This window comes from Sorghum bicolor, chromosome 7 (genome assembly GCF_000003195.3).
Source record: "Sorghum bicolor cultivar BTx623 chromosome 7, Sorghum_bicolor_NCBIv3, whole genome shotgun sequence".
Lineage (NCBI taxonomy): Eukaryota > Viridiplantae > Streptophyta > Magnoliopsida > Poales > Poaceae > Sorghum > Sorghum bicolor.
In genome coordinates this window covers 59,975,919-60,001,681 of record NC_012876.2, presented here as the reverse complement: position 1 = coordinate 60,001,681, position 25,763 = coordinate 59,975,919, and the positions used below count along the sequence as shown (strand labels likewise).

Here is a 25,763-nt window from a genome sequence, read left to right as displayed (position 1 = left end):
GTCATGTACAGGGAGATGGGTGCCTAACACATGTACACAGTAGATGTGCTATTTAAGGTTTGGTCAAGGTAGCCTAACACACAGCAAAACTTGCATCTCCTGCAGCCTGGAGTCGTCTGGTTAGGCGCAGGTTACACTACTACAGTAGCATGAATGTCTAGTCGCAATCACAGTGAAGGGGAAGGCAAAATGCTCCTAGGCAAAACAACACGGCATCGCCACCAAAATGCTGGTTGCGTCAGAGGAATGCATTAGACAAAACCAGGTTCAGGTTCAGGTTCGATTCACTCACCGCGCCAAAGTCAAATTTGGGATTTCTGCACCCACTTGCACCTTCTACAGTCCTTCGACAGGCTGCATCTCCGGCAGAAAAATCCGATGCCAGATACCCGAATTCCCAGCAGGAGCACAAATGATTACATGAAGTAAAAAAACAGAAAGAATTTGGTACAAATGCGGCAACAACGATGGTAAGTCATCGCATATCTTTTGCGGTTCACAAAGTTACGCAACATTTACCAGCCCCAGGTGGCTTCAGCGATGTACACCCATGTATATCTGGAAAACACCATGTGAGGGATTAGATCACAGCAGCACACTGCACACATCACCTCACAATCCCCAAATCCACCAATGCTCCGTTTCTTTTGAGAACCAACGCTCTGGTCATCAAGTGTGAAAAAATGGGACCATACAATCAGGCAATATACATCATCACACGCAGCGACACACAGGGGGGGCTGCAACCTTAAAGCCAGAACAGCCATGCTGCTACTTGGTAAGGTAGTATATGAGCAAGAAGACAGCAATGAAGGACGCCACCATGGTTGCCATCCTGCGGCTTGATTTCGTCTCGAAAACCTGTCAAGTGAAGTTATAATGAGAAAAAACAGGGTACTGGAGGGAGAAGATGACCTACAGATACAGAAATTCTCACCATCTTGAACTTGTCCACCGTCCCGGAAAGAAATCCTCTCGAAGCGTCCATATCATTACCCTGAACCAGAAATTAATGTATCAGGGTTTTATTGACAACAACAAAGTGTGTTGCAGGAAGGAAACTAGTACCATTCTATCCAGCATCCGGTTATGATTCTCCACTTCTTCATGTATATCACCAGTCAACTGAACATACAATAGATTCAGTAAAAACTTAGCACAATCACAATATAACTAACACTCAAAATGGCATCAATAAAATGTGTGAAACAGAGTAGAATAGAACACACAAAACTTAAACATGACGACCAGTATCACTGTATGCATAAATCCCAGATGGAAACGTTGAATTTTACTGTTGCAATTTAATGTGCTCTGCAAACACTATAACACCCAAATAGGAAGATGACATTTTAATTTTACTTAATCAATTTACTGATTGTATACATGAAACACCAGATAGAAAGTAATCTTAAGTCGATCCCTATGGCAGAAACACTGCAAAATGGTATATATAAAGATCTTCAGTACTAGCATACCTATATGAATTATATGAAAATTCCAACTGCGAAACTATTGCTTTATAGTCACCTTAAAGATCTTTGTACACAAATTAGTAATTTGTCAGGAGTTGCTAATTCTGTTCAACATCTGTCTATCAAATTGACAAATAATCTCATCTTTCCTTTTGGAGGATGTAGCATAAGTTTATTTATTTATCAACATTAAAGAAATCTGTTTCAAATATTTCCAATTATTAGCATACTCAACATTGTGGCACTTTGCTTTTCTGTTTTTAATAAGATACTAAGGTTCTGCCAGGTCCACTGAACCCAACAAAATGTTGAAATGGTCTGCAAAGATAGGAAAGTACAGCATACATACTCTTTTGAGAATGCTGACCCTATCGTGCAAACTGTCCATAGCTTGATCATTCTCATGCTCATGAATTTCACGAGAAGAATAAGCTGGAGCTCTCACCCCACCTTCTTCAATGCCATCAAATAAAGCAGCTCTATGGCTGCGGAAGTCCCTGCAGAGAACAAAAATGGATAAATGGCATCATTATGGTTTTGCTAACAACCAAAGTAGTGGAATTATCTATTGGTTGTCTGTACTTCCAATGACTGCATAAGGAATATAGGACAAAGTAGTCGTTTTTCATGGTATCTGTCTATTATTTTCTCACTTTTGTATAAAATAGGGCATTTTATAAATGCCTAGCCCCACATCTTATGGATCTTGTCAAATTTCACATAGATGGTATGTAACCACACCTTTTCCTTAGATCTTTAATGGAAAAAAGGTAATTTTGTACAAAGACATTATCACAAAACCTATAAATGAAATTAAGAGGAAAGAATGGTAAATTGGAAAAATAAGGATGAGCTACAGTCCAATGAGGAAACGGGAAGGCTGTATGCAAGCACTTGCTAATTGCTGCTCCGCTGATTTTCTTGAATTACTACTAGACTGCAATTCACCAATTAAACGGAAGGAATGCAAAGAAATTTTTTGACCAAAGTCAGCAGAGGAAACCCCAGCCTATTTTTTATTTTATTTTAGTGCAGACCTGTTTAAATTCACTCCCACGGGGAGTCGAACCCAGGCCTGCTGGATGCTACTCAGGTGCTCTAACCACTAGGCTAGAGGCCCTTTCGCAATGCAAAGCAATTTTCAGTAGGTAAGTTAAGCTACCAGTATACCAAGACCAGGGACAGTAACAGTCTGAATGAGTATGCCTGTGCAATTAGTTAGTATCGCCTCTGCCTTGCAAAGTGACTAGTGTTGGGAAAATATAAGAAGCTAATGAAAACACAACATTTACAAACACTGCCAGAACTAAATGCAACCATCCATCTGCAAGTAAAACGAGACACCATGACCAGTCAGGCTTAACTTAGTAACGGGATGAAATTGAAGATTGTCATATCCTACACTACTGCCATGCTCTGCTAGGAGGTGCAAACAAAAACACAGCATTACACAGCATTTAGCTTTGAATTAGTTCAATGAAAATGAGTCATAAGACTAAACCGGTTGTCTGGCTGCCCTGTCCCCTGGAGAAAGGATCATGCATGATTGATGGACAAAGAAGCCATAGATGTGGCAATCTACTGATTCTAAAGAACTCGCTGCTAAAGTTGGGCATCCAGAGGTGTAAACGGCATTAAATTCATAATTCGGCAACACCAAACACTAGTACTGGGGAAATTAGCTGACACGCCACAAGAACAATGGGATTTCCTTCCCCAGGCACAAAGGGACAAGTGTTGCGCAGCAGATAGTACTCAGCAGGTAAGGTATGGGTAACATGATCCACCAGACGGTGCAACGAACGGTATCAACTATACAGATTTGCATGAGCGCAGTCGTTTGGCACCAACACCACATATCTTTCATCCCAAAAACGCCACATTCCTAAACACCCAAGCTCACGTTATTATGACATCAAGCAAGCGCATCGAACCTGTAAGTAAAAAAAAAAACCGCGGAATGGTTCGAGCTATCCAGTAGCCAATACCCACTAATAACAGTCGAGATACATAGATAGATCATGGCCTGGGGATTTGCTAGCTAGGGTTGGGCAATTAAAGATCCTGACCTCCTCGAGTTCATCGGACGCGACCTCCACCCGCGGAAGAGTTCTCACGGGTGCGCGAAGATGCCGATGGAGCCTGCCTGCCTGCCTGCCGGTGCGGGTGGGCGGCGAGATCTGATGAAAAGCTTGGTGCGCCTCCTCCGTCCTTCCGGAGCAAGACGACGCGATGGGGGCCGGAGTGAGTGGGCCCAAATCGAAACCGACATTGGGCCCGCGGGCGGGCGGGCCTGCCTGCCTGTTTTCGGGTTGTGTGGTAGCTACGAGGGCTGGGCCCATCGCGTGCCGGTTACATTGCGGCCCATTTTCAATTGGATTGGAGAAGGAGTTCCATTTGTTCTGCGCGGCGGAGCGCTTCCGCCTCCGTTTTTCCGGCGATGGACGCCGCCGGGGAGGGGGAAGCCCTCCCGCGACCAAGCAACGCAGTCTCCAGCCCCGACGCCGAAACGAGACTTTCCTCTCCACCAGGTAACGCGCGACCTCACTCCCACGGAGACATTGCGATCCAACGATGCTGCATTGCATTTGCTGCGTTGGTGCTAGTTTTACACCGGCCACGCCAAACACCTGTTCGAGGATATGCTTGATCAGACCCGTAGAATAGTTGTCTGACAACTAGGTATATCTGCCATTGCCTGCTTAATTATTATTCTGCTCGACGCTGCTAGTGTGAAACGAGATTCCCAGGTGTTTTGCGCACTGTTATGGTTAGTGTATACCTGGGCCCACTTTTTTTCTCTCACGTCCTCTAAAGAGAACCAAAAGGCCTGTCTTGTATTGTTTCTTTGGTTTTCTTCTCAAAATCTGTAACTTACTTGGGTGACTTTTGCATAACATAAACAATAAAAAAGGCCTATCCTAGGTGATGTACATGGCTTGTGCTCTGATAAAAGGTCCAATTACTAAATATCCTGCAAAAAGACCAGACTAAATATATTATGGGTTGTTGCTGCAGGTAACACTAAATGAGAAATGATGTTGACATGTATGTAAGCACGGATTTCACTGATCCTATTATCACTAGCTTACAAGGTTCTATAGCTTTCACTTGAAGAGACTTTGTTCTGGAAAAAAAACTTGAGTCCGCCATCAGTTCCCCTTTGTTCAGGCTTACATAATGTTCTTGATTTTTCAGTCCATGTAAGCATACTTTATTAGCACCAATGTTTTCTGGTCGGCTGGTCGATCCTGGTCGATCTGGGACCGACCAGGCGATTAATCACGATTAATCAGCGTCCCTGGTCGTCCAGGCATATCAGCTGGTCGACCTATATATATATATACCTCTATATATACACTATATTTTACACAATAAAGGAAGCATCAAGACTGCATTACTGTAAACCAACATTCCTCTTCATCTTCAACTCTTTTTGATGTAAACCAACATCTCCTTCTTAACTATTTCTGGAGAACTGGGACAACCAACAGCATCTCCATACCCCCCACATATCTGCCCAGTCAAAAAAGCCCAAAAACAGAGCACACAACCTGGTCGTCCATGTCCTAATCAGACGATTAATCGCGATAAGTGGATGACTAATCGGACGACCAGGTTTCTGGTCGACCTGACCGACCAGGACGATTAATCGCGATTAATTGCGATTAATCGGACGACCTGAAAACATTGATTAGCACCATTGTTATCTTTTTTGGGAAAAAAAGAAGGATAACAAATAGCTAAAATACTTGCTTACAGAGTCCAACAGATGTTCAGTACAAGCACTAAAATTACAATTATACACTCAAGAACCATCTGGTTTCCACATAACAAACTGAAATGCAGTACCATTACTGTCTATTTATCTTCGATGTTCTATTTAGCTGCACCAAATGATGTGTTTCTAACCGAAAAATGATTTCAATTTAATTCTTCTGCAGGGCTTCAGCACGCAGAAACTAGGATTGCTAAACTACAAAAGTGCAGCTTGATGTTTTAATTATGAGTTCATCAACACACAGCTTCTTCAGTAACACAGTGCCCATGCTAGAAAATTTGATTGACATCTGTAAGATATTGTTACCAAAACTGTTCAAACTTGTACAATAGCTATCAAATGCCTCGTTTTGTCATGCTTCATGCAGATAGGCAAAGGCTACTGACTGAAGGTCATCCATATCATGATACCCACTCCCTTGCGTGGTGCAAGAAGGATTGCTATTGTTGTAGTAGTCAGGCATGCATAAATCTTGCTCATAACCTTCAGAATGTTGAGTTGACGCTGATGTGAAGCAGTCATTTGCAAAGTATAACTGCCTCTCACTCTTTACTGAAGAATTGTTTGCCGTTGTTGGGTGAAAAACGAGCTGCCCATCTTGAATGTAAGGTGCTAATCTTTCACAGTTTTCTTTCTGAGGGTTTGGTGGCAAGGATCCATCTCCATATCCTTGTGTTGCTAGAGCTTTGAAAGACTCTAGTTCTGCTTGCAGACTGACCACCTATGAAATGTCACACGTAATACACTTGTAAGTGTTGATTTCCTTGCAGTGTGAATTATTACGATAGGTAGAGCTTTTTTAAATAACCAAGAATACTTAAATTTATGCATTATAAAAAAAAAAATAAAGAAGCAGCAGTCTCATAAGACAGGAAGATATGACTATTATATCATCACACTTAATGGTTACCTGCATTAATGAAATTATATGATAATCCAAAAAATTTTCATGCTACAGTTAAGTTTGTTATGAGTGTTATTTCAGCTTATAGTTTTCAACATTTGCCAAACTATATCACATTTCTGTGAGGCTGCAGCTTGACTGCTCGAGTGACATTTCCCCTTTGTATATTGAATGTGAACCAAACACCTCATTTATGCATAACTTTAATTTTGGAAATGAGTGCTAATGTAGAATCTGCTTACCTGTTGTTGCAGAGAAAAGATGTGAGCAACACAGCCATATATTGGATCCTGAAGCCTAGCCTGTGCCTCATATGACATAGTGACTGCAGCCTCGCAGCGGTCACTTATCGGGAGATGCATTAGGAGCTTTGAGGCATTGCTAGCCCCAAAGACCTTATGTATAGCAGCAAAGTGTGCAGCCCCTTGCTCATGACTGAAATATGGAGCGAAGACACACCCCTTCACACACTTCCTCCGTAGGAACTTGCACGCACCACATGGTGAGCCAAGGCCTGTCATCTTTGATCTTCTTGTTGATGCTGTTGTTAGTCTTATTCTTACTCTTGATGTGAATGCTCTGAATCATGGGGTCATCATTCTCTGCTATTTATAGAGACTAGCTAATGATGTGAGTAGCTTAGTATATTGAATAATTAATTCATCGCGGTCTCCCTAATGGATTACAACTTCAATTATTTTAATCATGGTTGTTCCACTCCTTTCATGTTCATTTAACTCTGTATTCTGCTTCAGATTCCTTCCAAAGTGGTTAAATGACAACGATGTAACACTCCAAATTATTTATAGTTTTTTTGTTGATTGTTTATTAGTTGATAAACTTTACATTCTTTTCCCGGATGCAGGAGAGCTTGTTGCCATTTCATCAAGAGGAGGGAAAAAATACAAGGAGAGAGGCTGAGCCATCTCCCTAAACACCCATTTTCTGATAAACTTTACTCATATGCAAGTTATGTTAATCTCACCTCCTTTTGCTAGTTCAGTATGGACAGAAATATCAAAATGTGCTGAACAAAATTTATGTTTTCTATGTTGTTGTCATCTCTAAGTACATGTTTAGAAGCTTTGCATTTTGTTTCTGAGATGGATCACATGATTATATTAGAATTAGATAATCACTTCCCATCAAGTTTGTGTACCACCTATATGGCTAAACAGGTGGACCTCTGATGATATTTATTCTACTCTACTAGGCTGCCTAGACCACCACAAATATTAGCTTTATTCAATGTTGCTGTTTTTTTGGTGCTATTGTAGTACTAAGTACTAACACCAGTTAGTTTATTTAGTTAGAACCTTATGGAGGCCACACTGCTCATTATGTAAATTGTGGTGCTTCTGCTTGGCAATTTGCAGAAATAATGATAAAGCTTGCCCACAGCAAGTGTGCCACTTTCCAGACTAATGAAAGTATATAAAGGAAATGAAATGATCAGTTGTGACTACCTGCCACACCAGTGGCATGTATTTAGCCTTTACTATCATTCTCCTCTTCCCAACTAAATTGCGCTGTAGACCAAACGGAGCATAATTAATGATGCCTTTTCCTAATCTAAACTTTTCCCTTAGCTGGTTCCTGTTGATTAAATTCTGATGAGAAAGCTGATCCTTTTGTTGTTTTTACTTTACTGGTTATTTTAGTCGCCTATGTATTTTCATTTATATTGACTAGGCTATAGCATCACCTGTAAATGTAAAGAAACAAACATTTCTTTACTTTCCCTATAAGGCAGTATAATAAATATTCTCAATTTTGGATTTTTTTTATCAATAACGGAAATGGCCTTCTATTTCACTGTTTTCTGCATCATTCAAAAGCTAATGCACAACTCATAAATCAGCATCTTTTGTTGATGGTTGATCAGACACCTACTTGTTTGTGGATTGGCCTGCAGGGTCCATAAGCATAAGCATAATTTTCTTTTGGTTTGATTAAAGTAAAGCTTTCTTCTTCCTATTTGTTTATAAGTTTTATATTCATTATGCTGTACGTCAGTACTTCAGGATCCAAAATTTAAGAGCAACATGCAAATTGAACCAAATAAATAATTGCAACATATCATGGAAACAGTAGTTTGTTACTCCAGTACATTGTCATAGGCTCATAGCAAGCTAAAATATGAAGGCAACCAATCTGTGGTAACACATCACCACAGCCCTGGTTTCCTATGGGCAAGCAAAGTAGCAGACCACCTATAGGGGGGAAATGATGGATGGAGAAACAATCATGTCCTCATGAATTCTGTAGTTATCTGCGAAATTTGCATTCTCTAACTCATCTTAGATACCAAATCTTTAGTGAATAGAGACCCACGTGCAATTGTAAGTTAGTAATGGAATTTGTTATCTAATTTTCGGAGTATGGTGAAGGGCCCACTCTGTTTCTTTAGGGATAAGGGCCCACTCTGTTGTGGACGTGTAACCAGTTGAAGTGGTTGGTGTTGAGGATTAAAAGATTGGAACCATCCTAAAGCAATATTGTTCAGCTTTATGAGTGCATGCCATTAGTACGTTTGCAAGTATTATTAGTATCATGATATGCGTCATTTTTGTTACACAGAAAAGGAATCCAACCCCATAGCTTTAGTGGAGTGTTCATTTACATGGTTTCGTTGGCTGTTAGCTGGCAACGGAGGCGATTGGGCTGATATGACACATTTGATCTGAGAGGAACAGGTTTGTGTTGTGTTTCGGAAGAAGTAAGAGCCTCTGGCCTTGTGGGTAGTTAAAATGTGAACATCAATGAGTTGCAGCTGATTGCACGGGGCTCTGATTGGGTGGTCAAATTTGTCAGTATTAGGATGCACTAGCTAGCGCTAGGGTAAGCAGTGGATACATACATATAAATAATTAGATTAAGCTAGAGTTACCTGCACGCATACACCAAAGTAATAGCATAGGACCGGTCAAAGGTTCAAGATGGTGGACAGTAAGTAGATTAGAACCCCAATTGATCTGCACGTGTATGCATGATTGGCCGGCAGACATATCTGATACCTCTCTATCAGAGGTGTATGGCCGTATGAGGGAGGCCATTGCATAGACGCATACTCAAGTGGCGACTCATAAGCATCTATTTAACTGCTGGATATTGCTTGCTGTTACGACTAATTACTATTTAATAGTTTAATTAAGCTTGATTGGCAGACAAGCTATTGTGATCATCTCCTTGCTTGTATGCATGCAGGGCTCCACTGACCACTGTACCTGCGAGGCACGTCTTGCAGAAAACAAGTGTATGTTGGTCTTTGCTGAAATCCTGGAATCAGTTGTCCAGCTACTCCCTTCTCTGCCGTTGGATTACATCACCACAGGGACGACTGAGCTTGGTGCAGGGGACATGTGAGGCCCCCCGCCACTGGCATTGCCGGAGGTACGCACGACGCAGTGAGGTGAGGTCGTTTTCCTTCCTTGTCTTTCTCTCCTTCTCTCTTGGCCGGCCGGTGAGTTACTTTACTCTTACACGTACGGTTGTTATTAGTTTGTTGCCATTAGTAGATAGAGTACTTAAACAGGTGAGCCGGTTTCAATTTCAGCTTGTAGGACAGAGACAGCATTGCTTGGCTTATTCTGAGGCTATGCTGTAACCCATCACTGATAGGACTTGCTAACTCAATTTCTGTCCATGTTGATGATGGTGATGGAGCGGGGGGGAGAGCATTGGACTGAAGTAATAAGTATAGTGCATGCCAATTGCCAAAGGAGCAAAAGCTCTCCATCACAGTTCACAGCACATGCTGCAACTGCAAGCAAGCAGGTGTTAGGAAAGAAAACTACTTGTTGCATCGTCTGTATCTGTGTTAACCCGTGCCGTGCCGGAAGAGCAGGTAGCTATCTTTGACCAACCAACCGACTGACTGACTGCCGGATGTTGGTGCAGGTGCAGGACTCAAGAGACAGACGGGAGATGGCTTGGTCATGATCCTGGCATCTTGTGGTGTGGATGAGTATGCAAGCTAGTGCGTGGCTCAAGAAACCAAAAAAGGATTTAGGACATGACAAGTGCAGACAATTTAGTCCATTTCGCTGTATCAGGTCTGACCTCCGTCCCGTAGCCCGGCGGTGTGTCCCGTCCGGTCGCCGTTGTTGTATGTATGTACTCCAGTTCCTGCGATCTTGAACTGATGGGTTTCTGAAACTTTTGTTCTGATCTGGGACGGTGCTGGACACACGTGGAGCTTCAGGAGCGAAATGACGGTGCTATGTATGGTGGTCTTGGCGGTGATCAACTTCGAAACGCGCTTGTGAACAGCTATAACTCTGCTATGCAGTCCCAGATGCATGCATGGTAATGCACACTCTTGTTACCTGCTGGCTTTCGTGCTGGTTTTTTGCTAGCCGGCCATGCCCTGATGGTGGATCTCGTTTGAATTCACACTTTTGTGTGTTTTGTAGGCAACTAGTGGAGTGGAGTATGAACTCCAACAACCTGATGAACAGCTATCGGTGATGTCGCGTACGTGGAGAGGTAATTCACAATCCCAGTTTTTGCGCTGAATCCCTATCTGATGTATGGTCTATCTTGTTGCGTTGTTGACTGAATAAATAGTCCATTTGCGTCTGTATAAACCTATTTGTTATCTGAAGATACACAGCTCAGGCTGGAATAAAGACCATTCCTTTTTTTTAAGAACCACGTATACGGGTCTCTATCGCCGCGTGAAAAATTGAATACGAACCACGAACAAAGACACATGTATGTGTATAATGGGCTCAATTTGATTGGGCCCAACACAGCACTGAATATATTTTGGTGGGCTCAGCTTGGACTTGAGTTCATGTAATTAGCCCATGTCAACCGTCAACCCTCACTTGTCTGTCCGTCTGCATCCATCGACCCAAAGCATACGATGTAAGAGCAACTCAACAGTTTGCTAAAAGCATTTGCCATTCTTGTCATTTTTACCAAAATCAAAAAAAAAAACAGCCTCCAATAAATAAGTTGGTAAAACTACTTGATAATTTTGTGAGCTTGGCAAAATTCCCCCTTCACTTGGCAAATATGCTAAGTCTTCCATCGCTTGGCATCATGTGTATCCTAATTTGCCAACTAGTTTTGCCAATTGGAGGCTTAATTTTGTGATTTTGACAAAAATCATAGGATGCCAAATTCTTTTGCCAAGCCTAAATAACAAACTATTGGAGAATGCCTCTTTTTTTACTTGGCATTTAGTTTTAAGACTGGGCAAAACTATAGATTTGCCAAGTGAATGTTAGCAAACTGATATTTTCTTCTCTACAATAAGTCTCGTCATTTTTTTTTCTAAAAAAGAAGTCACATCTGTCTGGGATCCCAGTGCACTCAACTCAAACTCAACTGAATTGTGGGCCCAGTGACAGTAGCTGTTTAATCCTCATGCTCAGTTGCTCATCGTGTCATGTTATGATGCGTGCAACACGTAGTTGCTTCAATTGTTCATACTTTTTTTTGAGTCAATTGTTAATGTTTTTGTTCTTGAACACAACACAAGAGTGGTAGCATCTGCTTCTCTGCTTAGTGCTTCATTTGCGGTTCAGCGGTTGGTACTAATATTGTGTTTTGGCATGTGTTTCCGCGTACCCACCTAACAAATCTCTCATCATCTGTGTACGTCTCGCCTATCTGAGGCACTGCGTGTCTGCGTTGTCCTCCGACGTACAAAAGCCAAGGAATGTGCCTTTTTTTTTCTAATATTGCCAAAGATTGATTCGATGCTGGTTCAAGACGCCTTCTTTCTCTTTGACAAGACGCGCTGCAACAGAGAACACAGGGAAATGGATGAGCCATGAGCGAGGCCTTTTTTACTTCCATCCCAAAACCTAAAATTTTTCAAAATTTCCCGTCACATCGAATCTTTAGACATATACATAAAATATTAAATATAGATGAAGATAAAAATTAATTATATAGTTTGATCAAAATTTACGAGACGAATCTTTTGAACCTAGTTAGTCTATAGTTGAACAATATTTGTCACATACAAACAAAAGAATTACTATAGCAATTTTGCAAAAAAATTTCCAAGTAAACAAGGCCCGAGTTATTGCAGTTTTCACATTTGTAACTGCAATAAAATTAGATCACAATTGGGTTATCAACTCAAATATCCCGAGTTATTGCAATTTTCACAACTAGGTGAATTCTCCGCGCGTTGCTACGGGATTTTCTTAAAAATAAATCATTATATACATAGCATTACTATATGGTATTTAGTCTATTACATATGTACATATATGAATTTAACTTGCATGTATTTTATTATATTAAATCTAGTAAAAAATTGCTAAGCTAATAAAACAAAAACTAATATTTGGTTACATTATAGAGGAATTAATTGGTGATGAAACAAATAGTGTATGTACATGACTTGTATGTGAATATATTAAAGATTTAAAGTATTTCACATGATATAGATGACATGGTTATTTTTTATAATTAATATGGAATGACATGGACTTAGTGGGGAATGATGTGGACATCTTGCATGAAGAGATAAAAGATTTAGTGGGTCACTTAGTGGGGAATGATGTGGACACCTTGCATGAAGAGAGAATTCATCTAGTGGTATTTAGCTTTATAAGAGTTATAGATTGGGTTACCATCTCAAATTAGATCACAAGGCCCGAGTTATTGCAGTTTTCACAATTGGGTTACCAACTCAAATATCCCCGAATATGAAGAAAATTAGATCATTCGGATTTGAATTGGAATTTGGTTTTCTCACCCTTTAAATGATAAATTCCTTTTTTTTCATTTCTAACAATAAATAATAGTATTTAAATGTGAACATGAAGATACCAAAACTAAAATTTTGAACACTCATTGGGTTAATAATATTAAAACTATTATGAACAAAAACATTGACAACAATTTTAATCGATTATCGAGTTATATGAATAAACATATGCAACGATCATATTTTATTTGGTTTATATTTTTAAAATTATATATGTTTATTTATTTTGAATCATCATATTAAGAAATAAAAAAAGGTTTTGTCTAGATCTTATGCTAATATTTTATTTGGTTCATATTACCAAACAAGTTTGAGCCATGTAGCTGATTTCAAATGTGGTTTTGTATTTAAATAATAATAATAACCTCTTTATTTTCCAGAAATTCCTAATTCATTTTACACTAAAAAAAATGAAATTACTAAAAACATGAAGATGTGATGTGTCTATTGGTGTTAGAATTGGGGTTATGATCTTATTTGTGGTTCCTGGTGTTTTATTTCTTGTAGTTACCAAATATTACAGAGTTTAAGGATCAAATTAGGCCTTGTTTAGTTCCACCCAAAAACCAAAAAAATTTTAAGATTCCCCATCACATCGAATCTTGCGGCACATACATGGAGTATTAAATATAGATAAAAAATAACTAATTGTATAGTTTACCTGTAATTTGCGAGACGAATCTTTTTGAGTCTAGTTAGTCTATGGTTGGACAATAATTACCAAATACAAACGAAAGTGCTACAGTGACAAAAAATCGCGTAGTGAACTAAACAAGGCCTTATTTTTGAAGTGCCACCAATGACATAGTAGTTGCAATTGCTAAATATGATCTATATATGGTGGAGCATAGCAGTTGTGAGGTTGGTGTTGCTTTCCAGATTTTGTTACTCGTGGTACTATGAATTCTTTTGGTCAATCTCAAACGTGATTATGAGCAATAAAATACTAGGAATTGAAACAAATAAAATACCGATAACTCTAAACTGAGTACCAACATATATATGCTATATTTTAAAAATGACGCTTCATATTTTCTCTTATTTAAAATGAATGGGTCACAAATTTTTAGAAAAGAATCAAGTTATTATTATTGTAAAACCACCTTTTAAATAAATTAGCTATAACCAAATTTGTCTGGTATTCATAGTTCAATGGTAAAAGGTTTACGCGTTTACATTTGCATTTGCAATGGTTAAAAAAAACTTATAGTAATAATTTGATGGCTAAAAATGGAATTCTCTCATAAAACTAATGTAACCTATTAGTGTAGCTATTGGAAGTCGAAGGTTTTCCTAAAAAAGCTATTGTCATTAAGAATCGAACTGTTTTTTAAAAAAAACAATTAAGAATCGAACTTGCTCAACGCTATAGCTGTTAATTAAGTTACAGCATGCACACTTGTTCAGTCCAGATTTCACCGATCGCTCAAGTAGTCAAGTGGGAAAGAAAACAGTAAGCAATATGTATAGTATAGCGCATTATATTGTCAAGCAACTAAGCAAGTATAGTATCTAGCTACAGGTTAATCAAGGGGGAAAAAAAGAAAAGTTGAAGAATCGGTTGATTTTTTGGGATGATGATGCCGCCAATTCAGATTTCAGAGCGGCAGGACGGCACTTCGGGATCCCCTGCTCTGGCTGAACGAGAAGAAGGACCGGCGCAGCCTCCTCGACGATGGTGGGTCAGTGTCGGCGGCAGCGGCGGCGGCATTGCTGCTCTCCGCTTTGCCTTCCTCGTCTTCTGCGACAGCCAGTGAACTCTGCCGCAGGACGCCCTGCAGCGCGAGGTAGAAGCGCTTGTCGGTGCTGGAGTCCATGGACAGCGACCGGCGCACGGGCAAGAAGCAGCCGTCTCCTCCTCCTCCTCCTCCTCCTCCTCCTCCCATGCTGCAGCTGCGGCAGCTACTGTTCCGATGCGCGGCGGTCTCATGAGAATGCGCAGCCGCCGCTGGTTCGTCGGCGGCGGCTGGTGGGGAGATGGTAGCACTGATAACATCTATGGCAATGTCGTCGTCGGTGGCGGCGCGCGGGACCTGGAGCGGGAGCGGGACGTGGAGGTGGTGGTGGTGGTAGTGCAGGGCGGCGGGGTCGGAGACGGCGGCCCTGCAGAGCGGGCAGGTGGCGGCGGACTGGAGCCAGGCGTCGATGCAGTCGATGTGGAAGGCGTGGAGGCAGGGCGGCAGCACGCGGAGCCTCTCGCCGTCGCGGAAGTCGGCGAGGCACACGGCGCACTCGGCGGCTGCGGCGGCGGCCTGCTTGTCCTTGTTGTTGTTGTTGGCCTCCGACGACGTGAGTACGAGGTGGTGGCGCGCGCCGTGGCGGTACCGGAACGTGGGGATCCGGCGGATGGCCGCCTCCTCCAGCCCGCTCCGGCGAGGCGGCACGGGGTCGTGCACGGTGACGACGACGTGGCGGCGGTGGTGTCCGGCTAAGACGACGTCGTCGTCGTCGAAGTCGTGCGTGCCGCCCGGGCGCCAGAAGAAGAGGAGGCCGCAGCGGGTGAGGAAGAGGTAGTAGGCTAGGAGTAGGAGCGAGGTGGCGAGGATGCCGACGATGGAGACGGAGAGGATGACGAAGCTCGTGCCCGGGAAGGGCGAGGACGTCGTGGGCGCGTCCATGGAACTGGAAATGGATCAGGCGTAGCAGTGGCAGTGGCAATGGCAATGCAGCTGCGATGCGAGTGAGGAAGAAGCAGAAGCCAGAAGCAGCAGCTGTGGAGAGTGCAGTGCAGAGGCTGATGGGAGTGGAGACTGGTGGAATTGCTGGCGAACGCGGCGAGATATCGATGGCAGGCAGGCAGGCAGGCAGGCAGGCGTGCGTGTGAACGCGCAGGGGGCTGCCATTGACCGCGGGGAGCTGCAGCTGCTGCTAGTGGCAGCTGCAGCCTGCAGGCATGAGGTATTGTCGGTCAGCGTAGTGACGAATGACGACCTTGACCACCGTTGCCGTTGACGATCTTGTGTGATGGCAGGGAATGGGATTGCATGCACATTCCATGGCAGTGCCAGTTGCAGGGGAGGAAGAAGGGACGGCGCAGCTGCAGCTAGTCCTGGCCTGCCGCGTTAGAAACTTGCCATGCGCGGCGCGCCCACCCGCACCAGCCGTGCGCTGCTCCGGCCTTGCCGTCTGGTTTCATACGGCCCCGGCCGCCGGTGGAGACGCGTGCGTTTCCCATTCCCACCCAGCCGCGTTTCCCATCCACCAGCATGGGCATGGCGTCGCACCAACCAAATCTGCTCTGCTCTGCTTGCCGCTTCTCCGTCTCGTGGCCGGCGCATGCTCCCCGAAAACTACTTTTTCAAGTCACATCAAACCTTGCGGCATATGTATGGAGTATTAAATATAGATGAAAATAAAAATTAATTACACAGTTTGTCTGTAAATCGTGAGATGAATCTTTTAAACCTAGTTACTCTATGATTGGACAATATTTGTCAAATAAAAACGAAAGTAGTACAGTGTCGAAATCCAAACATTTTTCGGATCTAAACAAGGCCGAGATGACGCCGGATACATCAAGTTTCACTTGTATTGTCTGTTCACCTCTGGTGATTATGGACTCATGGGATCCTATTCATCGTCAGCAGCGTGACCGATCGAGTGGAAGCAAAGTCAAGCAACAGACTAGTACATTCTACAGAGCAACGCTTGTGCTCCTCGGCCAGTTTAGGCTTTGTTTAGTTCCTTGTCGAAATGTTTTCGCGACACTGTAGCACGTTCGTTTGTTTGTTGTAATTATTGTTTAATCATAGATTAACTAGGCTCAAAAGATTCGTCTCGTAAATTTCGACCAAATTATGCAATTAGTTTTTATTTTTGTTTTTATTTAATACTTTATGAATGCGTCTAAAGATTCGATATAACGGAGAATCTTGAAAAGTTTTTAGATTTTGGATGGAAGTAAACGAGGCCTTAATTACCACGCCTCGTACCAAAAATTAAAAAAAAGTTGTACTGTATAGTATAATGGAAGAATGTGAACGGCGGGGCACGGTCGGGAGAGCTGCGGTCAACAATTGGACTTGACGGCCAAGCAAGTGATCTGACACTCTAGTGATCTCAACACATGCACATGCCCTGATGCGCACACCGGCTGAGCACATGGCCGTGGCCGTTATCCTCTGACCATATGTCCGATCCTGCATTCCATGGCCTTGTTTAGGCCTTGTTTACTACCAAAATTTTTTGCAAAATAAAAATAATAGTATTTTCGTTTGTATTTGACAAAAATTGTTACTAACTAGATTCAAAAAATTCGTCTCATCAATTCCGACCAAACTGTGTAATTAGTTTTTATTTTCATCTATATTTAATACTCCATACATACGTCTAAAGATTCGATGTGACGGGGAATCTGAAAAATTTTGCAAAATTTTTTGGAACTAAACAAGGCCAAACCAAAAAGTTTTCAAGATTTTCCGTCACATCGAATCTTGCAACACATGTATAAACTAATTACACAGTTTAGCTGTAAATCACGAGATAAATTTTTTAATCCTAATTAGTACATAATTAAATAATATTTATCACAAACAAACAAAAGTGCTACGGTAGCGAAATAAAAAAAAATTCGCATCAAGACCCAGGTCTTGGCTCGCAGATCATGGACTCGCATTAGGCCAAGGCAGGCCTCATAGTCAGGCCGTTCATTTAGTATTAATTTTTCTCTTACAATAAATTAGATAGAATTAAATCTACAAGTTATATATATAGCTTCAGAAAAGATCAATGTGAGATAATGCCGCAAAAAAATCAGCTCAACTATGGACCTACGAGAGTACGGTGCATTTGTTTGAGTTAGCGATCAGTAAGTATTGTTTGTTAATTTATTATAAATAAAAATACTGCTAAATAGCTGATGAATTTTGCAGATAAACTTAAGTCAACTGGCTCTAGGAAAGACATCATTACTTGACGAAACGTGCACCATGCACACTGCCATCTTATTTTACCACCTACACAACTCTTCACAAGGCAACGTACTTAGGCCAGGTCTCAATGTATAGTTTCATGACACAGTTACTAAGACTATAAACTACGTAACCGAGCCACATGAGTTTTATAGAGATGAAAAACTCCTCTCTCATCTGATGAAACCCCTTCATTTAATGACTCTGCCAAGTCAGCAATTTTGCTTATGTGACACCCTATTTAATGTGTATGACACTCTCATGATGAAACATGCATTGAAACTGGCCTTAGCACTTCACAAGGCAAAACAAGGCCACGTACTTATCAGCTCCTTGCACCCAGCCAATAGGCAGTAGATCACATTGTCATATAATTCTCAACCAAAAATCATACACAAGTTGAGAAAACCAATAAAAATTAGAAGATAGTACACTAATGTAAATCTTAACCTGCTAAACAAACTATTTTCTCCGTAGTATATTTAATTTATGTATAGCATCTCCTTAAAATTTTGATTTTTTTAGGTATGCAACATGACATATCTATATTATTTTATATTATTAATATCCTGATATTTATATAATTTCATTAAGATATGCAGAATGGACCCTATGTTTCTATTTCATTCACATTTACCAACTCTTGATTTTATCTTGTGCAATAACTATGCCATACCGTTCATTATAGAAATGGAAAAAGAGCAAGTCAATTCAGATCAACAACTTGGGCCTTATTTACTTCATACCAAAATCCAAAAACTTTTCAAGATTCTCCGTCATATCGAATCTTACGGCACATGTATGGGACATTAAATATAGATAAAAAATAACCAATTGCACAGTTTACCTATAATTTGCGAGACAAATCTTTTGAGCCTAGCTAGTTAGTCCATGGTTGCACAATAATTACCAAATATAATAAAAGTGCTACAGTGTCAAAATCCAAAAGATTTTTAGATCTAAACAAGGCCTTGGTAGCACATAGAAACAAAAGTATTCTATGGACAAAAACAAGATACATGAGGAAATATAAGAGAGAAAACAGACCTTAGATGAAATGAAGAACAACTAGGTCTACATGAAGTTGTAAAACGAAGATGCTTACAAGAAGATCACAAACATGCACACTTACCTTTATCTCATGGCATGATATATTTCTCTCCTGAACAAATTCAATACCTGATTGAAACATATGGGCAAAGTTCATACCTAGGAATACCAAAATATAGTTGCAAAGACTACAACACAATTCATCTTTTATATATCCATAACACCGACATAGACACAATCAAACAAATGGCGTGGCAAGGCTGCACTTATTTTTCTAGTGCATCACTAGTTCAGTACTACATAATTGGTTTTCGCCATTAATATTTCTTGTGTGGACAATCGTTGCGTTGATCTCTTCGTTTTCCTTAGGCTTAGTCTGCTTGTTTGGGGTTGTGGCTAAGTCCTCTCCCCTACTTTTTCCTATTAGTCTTGATGTGCTATGAGTTTAGTGGTAATCCCTTTATTACCATTGTCTCTGTGTACTAAAACTCATACTTCTTAATGAAATACGTGTTGATTAGCCATGGTCACGAAAAAATGAACCAACAGTGAAAATGATACTCGCTCTTGGTTCAGAACATAAGCCCGTGGTGAAAAGTTCCTAGTCGTCATCAAATGGCATGGACTAACACCTTACTCTCTCCTAAACGTGGCCCTTGCCTTCTTCACCGTGACTAAGGGTCCCATGCGCTCATGTGTCACCATGTGACTCATGCTCTTGTGAAGCACATGAATTGCGGGCTGCATCTGCCGCGCTCTCTCCTCCCATTGTTACTTTTATCCTGTCTCTCTCCCAGGCTTCTGTTAGACGACATGACACCTATGGATATGGCCATAAAAATTAAACACAAGGTGGTGAGCTCGTTTCGATGTTTGCATAACGACAAAAGTAAGAATTTATTGCTGCATAATGTTGGCACTTCCAGTGATTGAGAGAATAATTTGATGCTAGGAACTTAATTTGGAGAGACTTCTTACATGGTCTCTATAACTCATAGGATGTGGATGCACCATGCTCAAGATCCATCTTGGGGTACAAGAGCATCAAAGCAGAACATTGGGTTCGTCAGTAGCGCGGGGCGATGTGGTGATGGTAGCTGTGCGAACTCTTTGTTCGCCATTGTGCATCCTTAGTGGGAGAAAATGGAAGAGAGGGTATTTTGAGAAAAAGTGTGGTTCTTCCATTTTCTTTAAGGAATGGAGGGAGTGGTCTTCTCAATTAAAAAATAGGGAAAGAGAAATAGGAAGCGGATCTGCTAGAGTATTTTTTTCCTAACCTCAATCCCTGATTTTAGGAAAAGGGGATTTATTTTACTTAATCTGATGGAGATGCTCTAAGAGGTGAATTTCATAATCCACTAGGTCCTTGTGAATTGAAGGATAAGCGGAGGACACCATCCTCAAGCTCAAAGCAATTAGCCACCTAGATATTCGGGTCATCATACATTATATATGTATAGTTCGGGGAACTAAAGTCTTAACATACTCAATTATAAATTTTTAAACAAAATTACAAAGTACAACATAGACACTCACAAACACACTAATCTCTATAAAAACACGCATGCAAACTTTACTCCTGTGAGCATATCCAGCAAATTCTTGAGGCGTCATCTCTTCTTCTCCATCCAAGCATTGGGCTCTACTCAAATTAATTGGTTGGCCACTTGTACCGCATTAGCCCAATAGACCGGCCCATTAGTGTTACATCCGTGTGCCGCAGCCTGCTGGTCGCCCCTGTGCCCCATCGCCCACGCGCCTCTGCACTGGTGTAGCCCGGCTGCTCGGCTCCTCGATCGGCATCCCAATCCCAACGACCTACGCCCATGCGCCCTGACCCGGTGGTTCCTTCTCCATGTCATGTGGCTGCACTCACGCCTGCCGGGCACTAACCGTGTCGATCTCTTAGTTAGATGAACCTCTAGATATAAATATAGATACAAAGCATATATGCATACAACTCACATACAAAACCTCCTCGCAAAAAAAAAATAAATCACATAGAAAAACGCAACGTGCATGTGTGTGTCACACACAGTGGCGGACGCAGGAATTGAAGATTGGGTGTACATGGTGTATATAAATACACATAAGAACCAAACCATTATAGCATACTATGTACTAAATGTCCATCAATTTAAAGCAAACAGTACTTGAGTATAAAGTACATTCGTACAATTAATTAGTTAATACATAGTATTTGTGAAGTCTCAACTGATAAAGGAACATTACAAATTTATTTGTGTCATGGTATGTTCTCTGTGCGGCTGTCGTGCCGCCTACTGGTGTCGACTTTGTGCCGATGCCATTGAAATCAAACCCTAGGTGGCCGAGCGGTGCAGGTGGGGAACAAAGTTTTTTGGTCAATTGGAAAAGGTGAGTTCAAGTAGAAAGGGCAAGTGCTTGAGGCACCGTCACGGACGAGCAGAGGGCATCACTCCTGGTTGGTTGGTTCCCCTGTGAGTTTGCTTCTTGAGCTAGCAGTCAGACCCAACTAGATGGTGGAGGCGAGGAGGCAAGAAACATGACTTTTTTACTCTTAGGCCCTGTTTGGTTACCCATATTAAACTTTAGTCTATATCACATCGAATGTTTGGACATATGCACGAAGTATTGAATATAGACTATTTATGAAACTAAAAACACAGTTAGAGAATAATTTGCGGGATAATTTTTTAAGCCTAATTAGTCTATAATTAGACATTAATTGTTATAGTTACAATACCTATTGAGCTTTAGTCCCTCCAATCAAACACTCCTTTACTTGGCTCAAATATACATAATTTGGTCTACTTATATGTACAATACATACAAATGTATAGTGCCTGTAATTTTTTTCTCAAAATTATTGGGTGTACATTTGTACACCCATGTCCATATACTGGGTCCGCCAGTGGTCACACACACATGTCCTAAATAACTTTTAAATTTTTGAAACAATTTATTAATCGTCCAACGGAACGTGCATGTGTGTATGTAATCACAATTTAGTTTTATCCTAAATTAACTTTTAAATTTTTGATCAAGCTCACAGAAACACACACTAACATCTACAACACTATATTAATTTTATTCAATTCCCTATCAAATATTTTGATAATTTTTTATTGAGCTTACATATAATTATATTTTTTTCTTAACTCTATTAAAATTATAAAAAGGGCTGGAGGTGTTTGGTTGGCTGTAAAAACAGTTAGTATTTGTTGTGAGAGAAAAATATTTCTAAATGGCTGGCTGGTTCTGGCTAATAATTTGGAACGTTCAGACTTGGGAGTAGAATGCATGTGACATGCATCCATATTCCATCAACCTACGAATCTACGCACCACTAGTCAATATATATAATCTACTTACCCCTGTCCCGCGTTACTATAACATAATCAAGCTAGCTACGTACCCCTGTCCCACAATTTGTCATCATAAACTATTCAATCTAGCAATTCAAACACGAGGTTTAACCATAAGCACATAAACTAAATACTGTCTACCTCTCATCACCACCAGATTAAATATGCTGAATTTAGTTACAATCCCCGGCCGTATGCATATTCTCTAGTACTATATGTTTGAGAAGTACAAGTAGAAATTTGAGTGTAAGATTCTTAGTGGTAGAAGAACATGAACTACTACATAATTGATTTTCACTGCCGACCCCATCATTGCCGGTTAAAAACTAACAGTGAAAGTGGCGGTTGGCGGCCCATCACTACTGGTTTTAGCTATGAACTGACAGTAATATTGAATTAAAAAATTAAGTAACTGTGTTGCTAGCTGGTGCCTGGTGGGGTCTCTCATAGTCATAAAAAAAATACTTTGCTATTTTTTCCAGCTCTTTTTTTATCTTGTTTTTAGGTTTTCTGAAACCTTATCGATCAATGTACTGCCGCTTTGGTTTGCAGCGGCAGCGATGAGGTTTTTGAGCCTGCAGTTATATAGTCGTCTATTCTAGGGTAGTGATGTCAAATCAAATCACCTAGTAAACCTCTAATAACTCTGGCACAGTTGCTCCATTCTTGCTTATTTGTTTTTCAGAATTCTAGTGCAGTGTGGCAAGATCAAGGACATATAATATAGATGAACCTTGTGCTTAATTGTGTGCCAACAATTAATAAGAAACTAGGCAAAGACCATATTACGATGACCGTCCACGTACAGCGCATTCAAGCCCAGCATATTGCATAGACGAGCTGATTTGCTAAATGATACAACCAACTTTTAAAGAAAATTCTTCATTAGTGTTGTTCTTAAAAATTACATATATATACACACACGCACAAATAGCTTCTGAAAAGAGAGTGAGCTGAGGGCCCCGTCTTCCACAATCTCTCTTTTCCATCCACCGCGAGAATCCGCATCTTTTCCTTTAATTGTCACACGAGCCATGACCTTCCATTAGCTAAGCTAGGGTTTGTGAGGGCTAGCTACTCACCTTAAATACGGCGCCACTACACTATCGCCATCACATCACAACACAACACAAGCAGCAGCAGCAAAACCACACAAACTATAGCTAGCTTGTTCTTGCCGCTGCATGCATGCACGCTAGCTTCAACACTTGTGCACTTGTGGTGCAGTGCCGTGTAATCTAGTTAGGGTTAACAGATCGATCCTCATAGATCCGGATGATTGATCAAGCTAGCTAGTCGAGATTTGCATATAACATCAGTTATCTTAGGACCACTGTGATCGATGGACGACGGCGGCGAGCCAACCAAGTACCGCGGCGTGCGGCGCCGGCCGTCGGGCAAGTTCGCCGCCGAGATCCGCGACTCCAGCCGGCAGAGCGTGCGCGTGTGGCTCGGCACCTTCGACACCGCTGAGGAGGCCGCGAGGGCCTACGACCGCGCGGCGTACGCCATGCGCGGCCACCTCGCCGTGCTCAACTTCCCCGCCGAGGCGCGCAACTACGTGCGCGGTGGCGGGTCGTCGTCGTCTTCCCGCCAGCAGCATCAGCAGCAGCAGCAGCAGGGAGGAGGAGGAGGAGGAGGAGGAAGCGGCGGCGGCCGGCAGGTGATCGAGCTGGAGTACCTGGACGACCAGGTGCTGCAGGAGATGCTCAAGGGTGGCGACGGGAAAAATAATTAGCGTATCTGATGATCAGGTGCACGTTGAACTTGTTGAATATGACCAAGCCTATCCATCTTCTGCATGCCCTGCCAAAGCTCATCTATGGACACCTATATGCTTCTTCATGCATGCACCGGTGTATCTTATTACAGGGTGCATGCATGTATCAAGTTTGGAATTATCATGCTCTTTGGTGCTCAATTAAAGTAGTATAGTGTGATCCATGTATTGAAAAGGTTGTTTTACTTAATAGCATCATGATTTGCATGTGCTTGTTTTGCTTAAACAACACATATAGCCTCTGAGAAAGGCTGTACTCCCAGCTCCTGATGTACATATCGGTAATTCATGCATGCATGAAAAGATCTACTTGGGGGCCATTTTTATGAATTCATTAATTTAGTTACTAAATTGACTGTATATATATTTGCAAATCAATTGAAGCATTTTCAGTAAGCACTGCAAATTGTAGATTAACCTGTCTTGCACCAGAGACAATCTGGAAAGGCCGCCAGACACTAATAAGGCATGTATGATCTGTTGGTTCCACACAAATAGAAGGGCCGGCGCGGCATAATGTTCTTGAAACCATATATATACTATGCAATTGTTACTGGTTGTCAGAAAGCCCAGTGCATATGCACACTGCACGGTTAATAATGGATGCATGAAGAGGCACGGCATAGATATACCTTGTTTTACCACGCAATCCTTACTCTCTAGCCTGTCTTATTCTTGAGCTTATCAGTCGAATCTATCAGTCATTCAACAATATTTTTCTCTCACAACAAATCAGCTAACAATACTTTCTGCCATGGCTTATCGGCCACAGTCTCTTTTCTAAGAAGTTGGCATTTAACTTCGTCATTTTGATGATTTGCATTTAATTACTTTGATGTTAACAATTAGAGCTGCATGCCTCTGAATTGGATAAAGTCGTACAATTTTAGGTTAATTTCATAATTGGACGCTCCATATTTGAAACATTTTTTTAAGCTGCATGCTACCCCCTCTGTCCTAGAAAACTTGATATTTTAAGATTCAAAATTTATTCTAGAAACTTGATTTTTTAACTCTTCAAACTAGGTTGGGCCACTGTTAACAAATAAGGGTACATGCATGGGTAATTTCAATTGAGCAGTAATATGTCTCAAAAATCTTACAACATCAAGTCTTTTTTTGGAACGTAGAGTATATGTGAAATTGTACTAACTAAAAGATTTATTATGTAATTTTGTATCTTATCATGTAATATATACTTTTAGGATCAATAGTAAATACTCCCTCAATTCACCCTTAAAAGACTCTATTTCTTGCTTTGCCCTATGTCAAACTATATCCTAAATCTGATCAAGTTTATACAAAAATATATCAATATTTATGATACCAGTGTGGTTGGATTCATAGTAAAATATATTTTCAGGGTTTACATATTTGGGGTTATAAATGTTTGCTCTTCTCAATAAACTTAGTGAAACTTAAGATAATTTGAGTTAGGAGCTAGAAAAAACTAGAAACAAATAGTCTTTTGGGGATAGATGGAGTAATAAATCCAACAAGGTAAGTGGTAATTTGGAGATAAGGTAATAATCCTAAGAATTTTAGAATTTTTCTTCTTCCTCAATCAGGAGTTTAAATGCAACAAAGGGATTAATTTATGAAGCTGTTGCAATAATATAAAAAGAGATCCAAAAAACAAAGAACATGTGCATCCTACATCATCTCAAGCAAACTTGCTGAACCTGAGAATATGAAGCGAACTTCCATTCAGGAGTTGGTGTAATCAGTAACACACAACACAAGTAGGAAGAAAACAGGTAACTATTGAGTATATATTAGC

The 25,763-nt window shown here is 41.0% G+C and overlaps 5 protein-coding genes across 9 annotated transcripts; 2 read left to right on the top strand and 3 right to left on the bottom strand.

Annotated features, from left to right (window-relative positions):
- Positions 427-3,704, bottom strand: LOC8054839 (bet1-like SNARE 1-1). The gene is made up of 5 exons (XM_021465506.1): positions 3,545-3,704; positions 1,825-1,972; positions 1,069-1,125; positions 938-997; positions 427-861 (listed from the first exon to the last, which is right to left on the bottom strand). Exons 1-5 carry the CDS (start codon positions 3,556-3,558, stop codon positions 772-774), a joined length of 369 nt encoding a protein of 122 aa, XP_021321181.1. The 5' UTR covers positions 3,559-3,704; the 3' UTR covers positions 427-771.
- Positions 3,591-10,813, top strand: LOC110437170. 5 transcript variants are annotated; one of them, XR_002455360.1, is made up of 9 exons: positions 3,806-4,006; positions 5,420-5,547; positions 5,624-5,860; positions 6,415-6,662; positions 7,026-8,856; positions 9,368-9,572; positions 10,061-10,215; positions 10,365-10,468; positions 10,576-10,813. XR_002455360.1 is itself a non-coding variant. In XM_021465505.1 (2 exons), the coding sequence occupies exons 1-2, from the start codon at positions 3,605-3,607 to the stop codon at positions 5,468-5,470; spliced, it is 453 nt and encodes a 150-aa protein (XP_021321180.1). In that variant the 5' UTR covers positions 3,591-3,604; the 3' UTR covers positions 5,471-5,596. The 5 variants fall into 5 exon arrangements, 1 of the variants encoding a protein (XP_021321180.1); XR_002455359.1 differs by having other exon boundaries at positions 7,026-9,572; XR_002455361.1 differs by lacking the exons at positions 3,806-4,006; positions 5,420-5,547; positions 5,624-5,860 and adding an exon at positions 5,869-6,004 and having other exon boundaries at positions 7,026-9,572.
- Positions 4,869-6,757, bottom strand: LOC8054838 (LOB domain-containing protein 29). Its single transcript, XM_002444519.2, has 2 exons — positions 6,403-6,757; positions 4,869-5,977 (listed from the first exon to the last, which is right to left on the bottom strand). The coding sequence occupies exons 1-2, from the start codon at positions 6,679-6,681 to the stop codon at positions 5,609-5,611; spliced, it is 648 nt and encodes a 215-aa protein (XP_002444564.1). The 5' UTR covers positions 6,682-6,757; the 3' UTR covers positions 4,869-5,608.
- On the bottom strand, positions 14,336-15,892 carry LOC8056932 (RING-H2 finger protein ATL1). Its single transcript, XM_002444518.2, has one exon. The coding sequence runs from the start codon at positions 15,512-15,514 to the stop codon at positions 14,495-14,497; it is 1,020 nt and encodes a 339-aa protein (XP_002444563.2). The 5' UTR covers positions 15,515-15,892; the 3' UTR covers positions 14,336-14,494.
- LOC8054837 (ethylene-responsive transcription factor ERF096) lies at positions 23,546-23,941 on the top strand. The gene has a single exon (XM_002445624.2). The coding sequence runs from the start codon at positions 23,546-23,548 to the stop codon at positions 23,939-23,941; it is 396 nt and encodes a 131-aa protein (XP_002445669.2).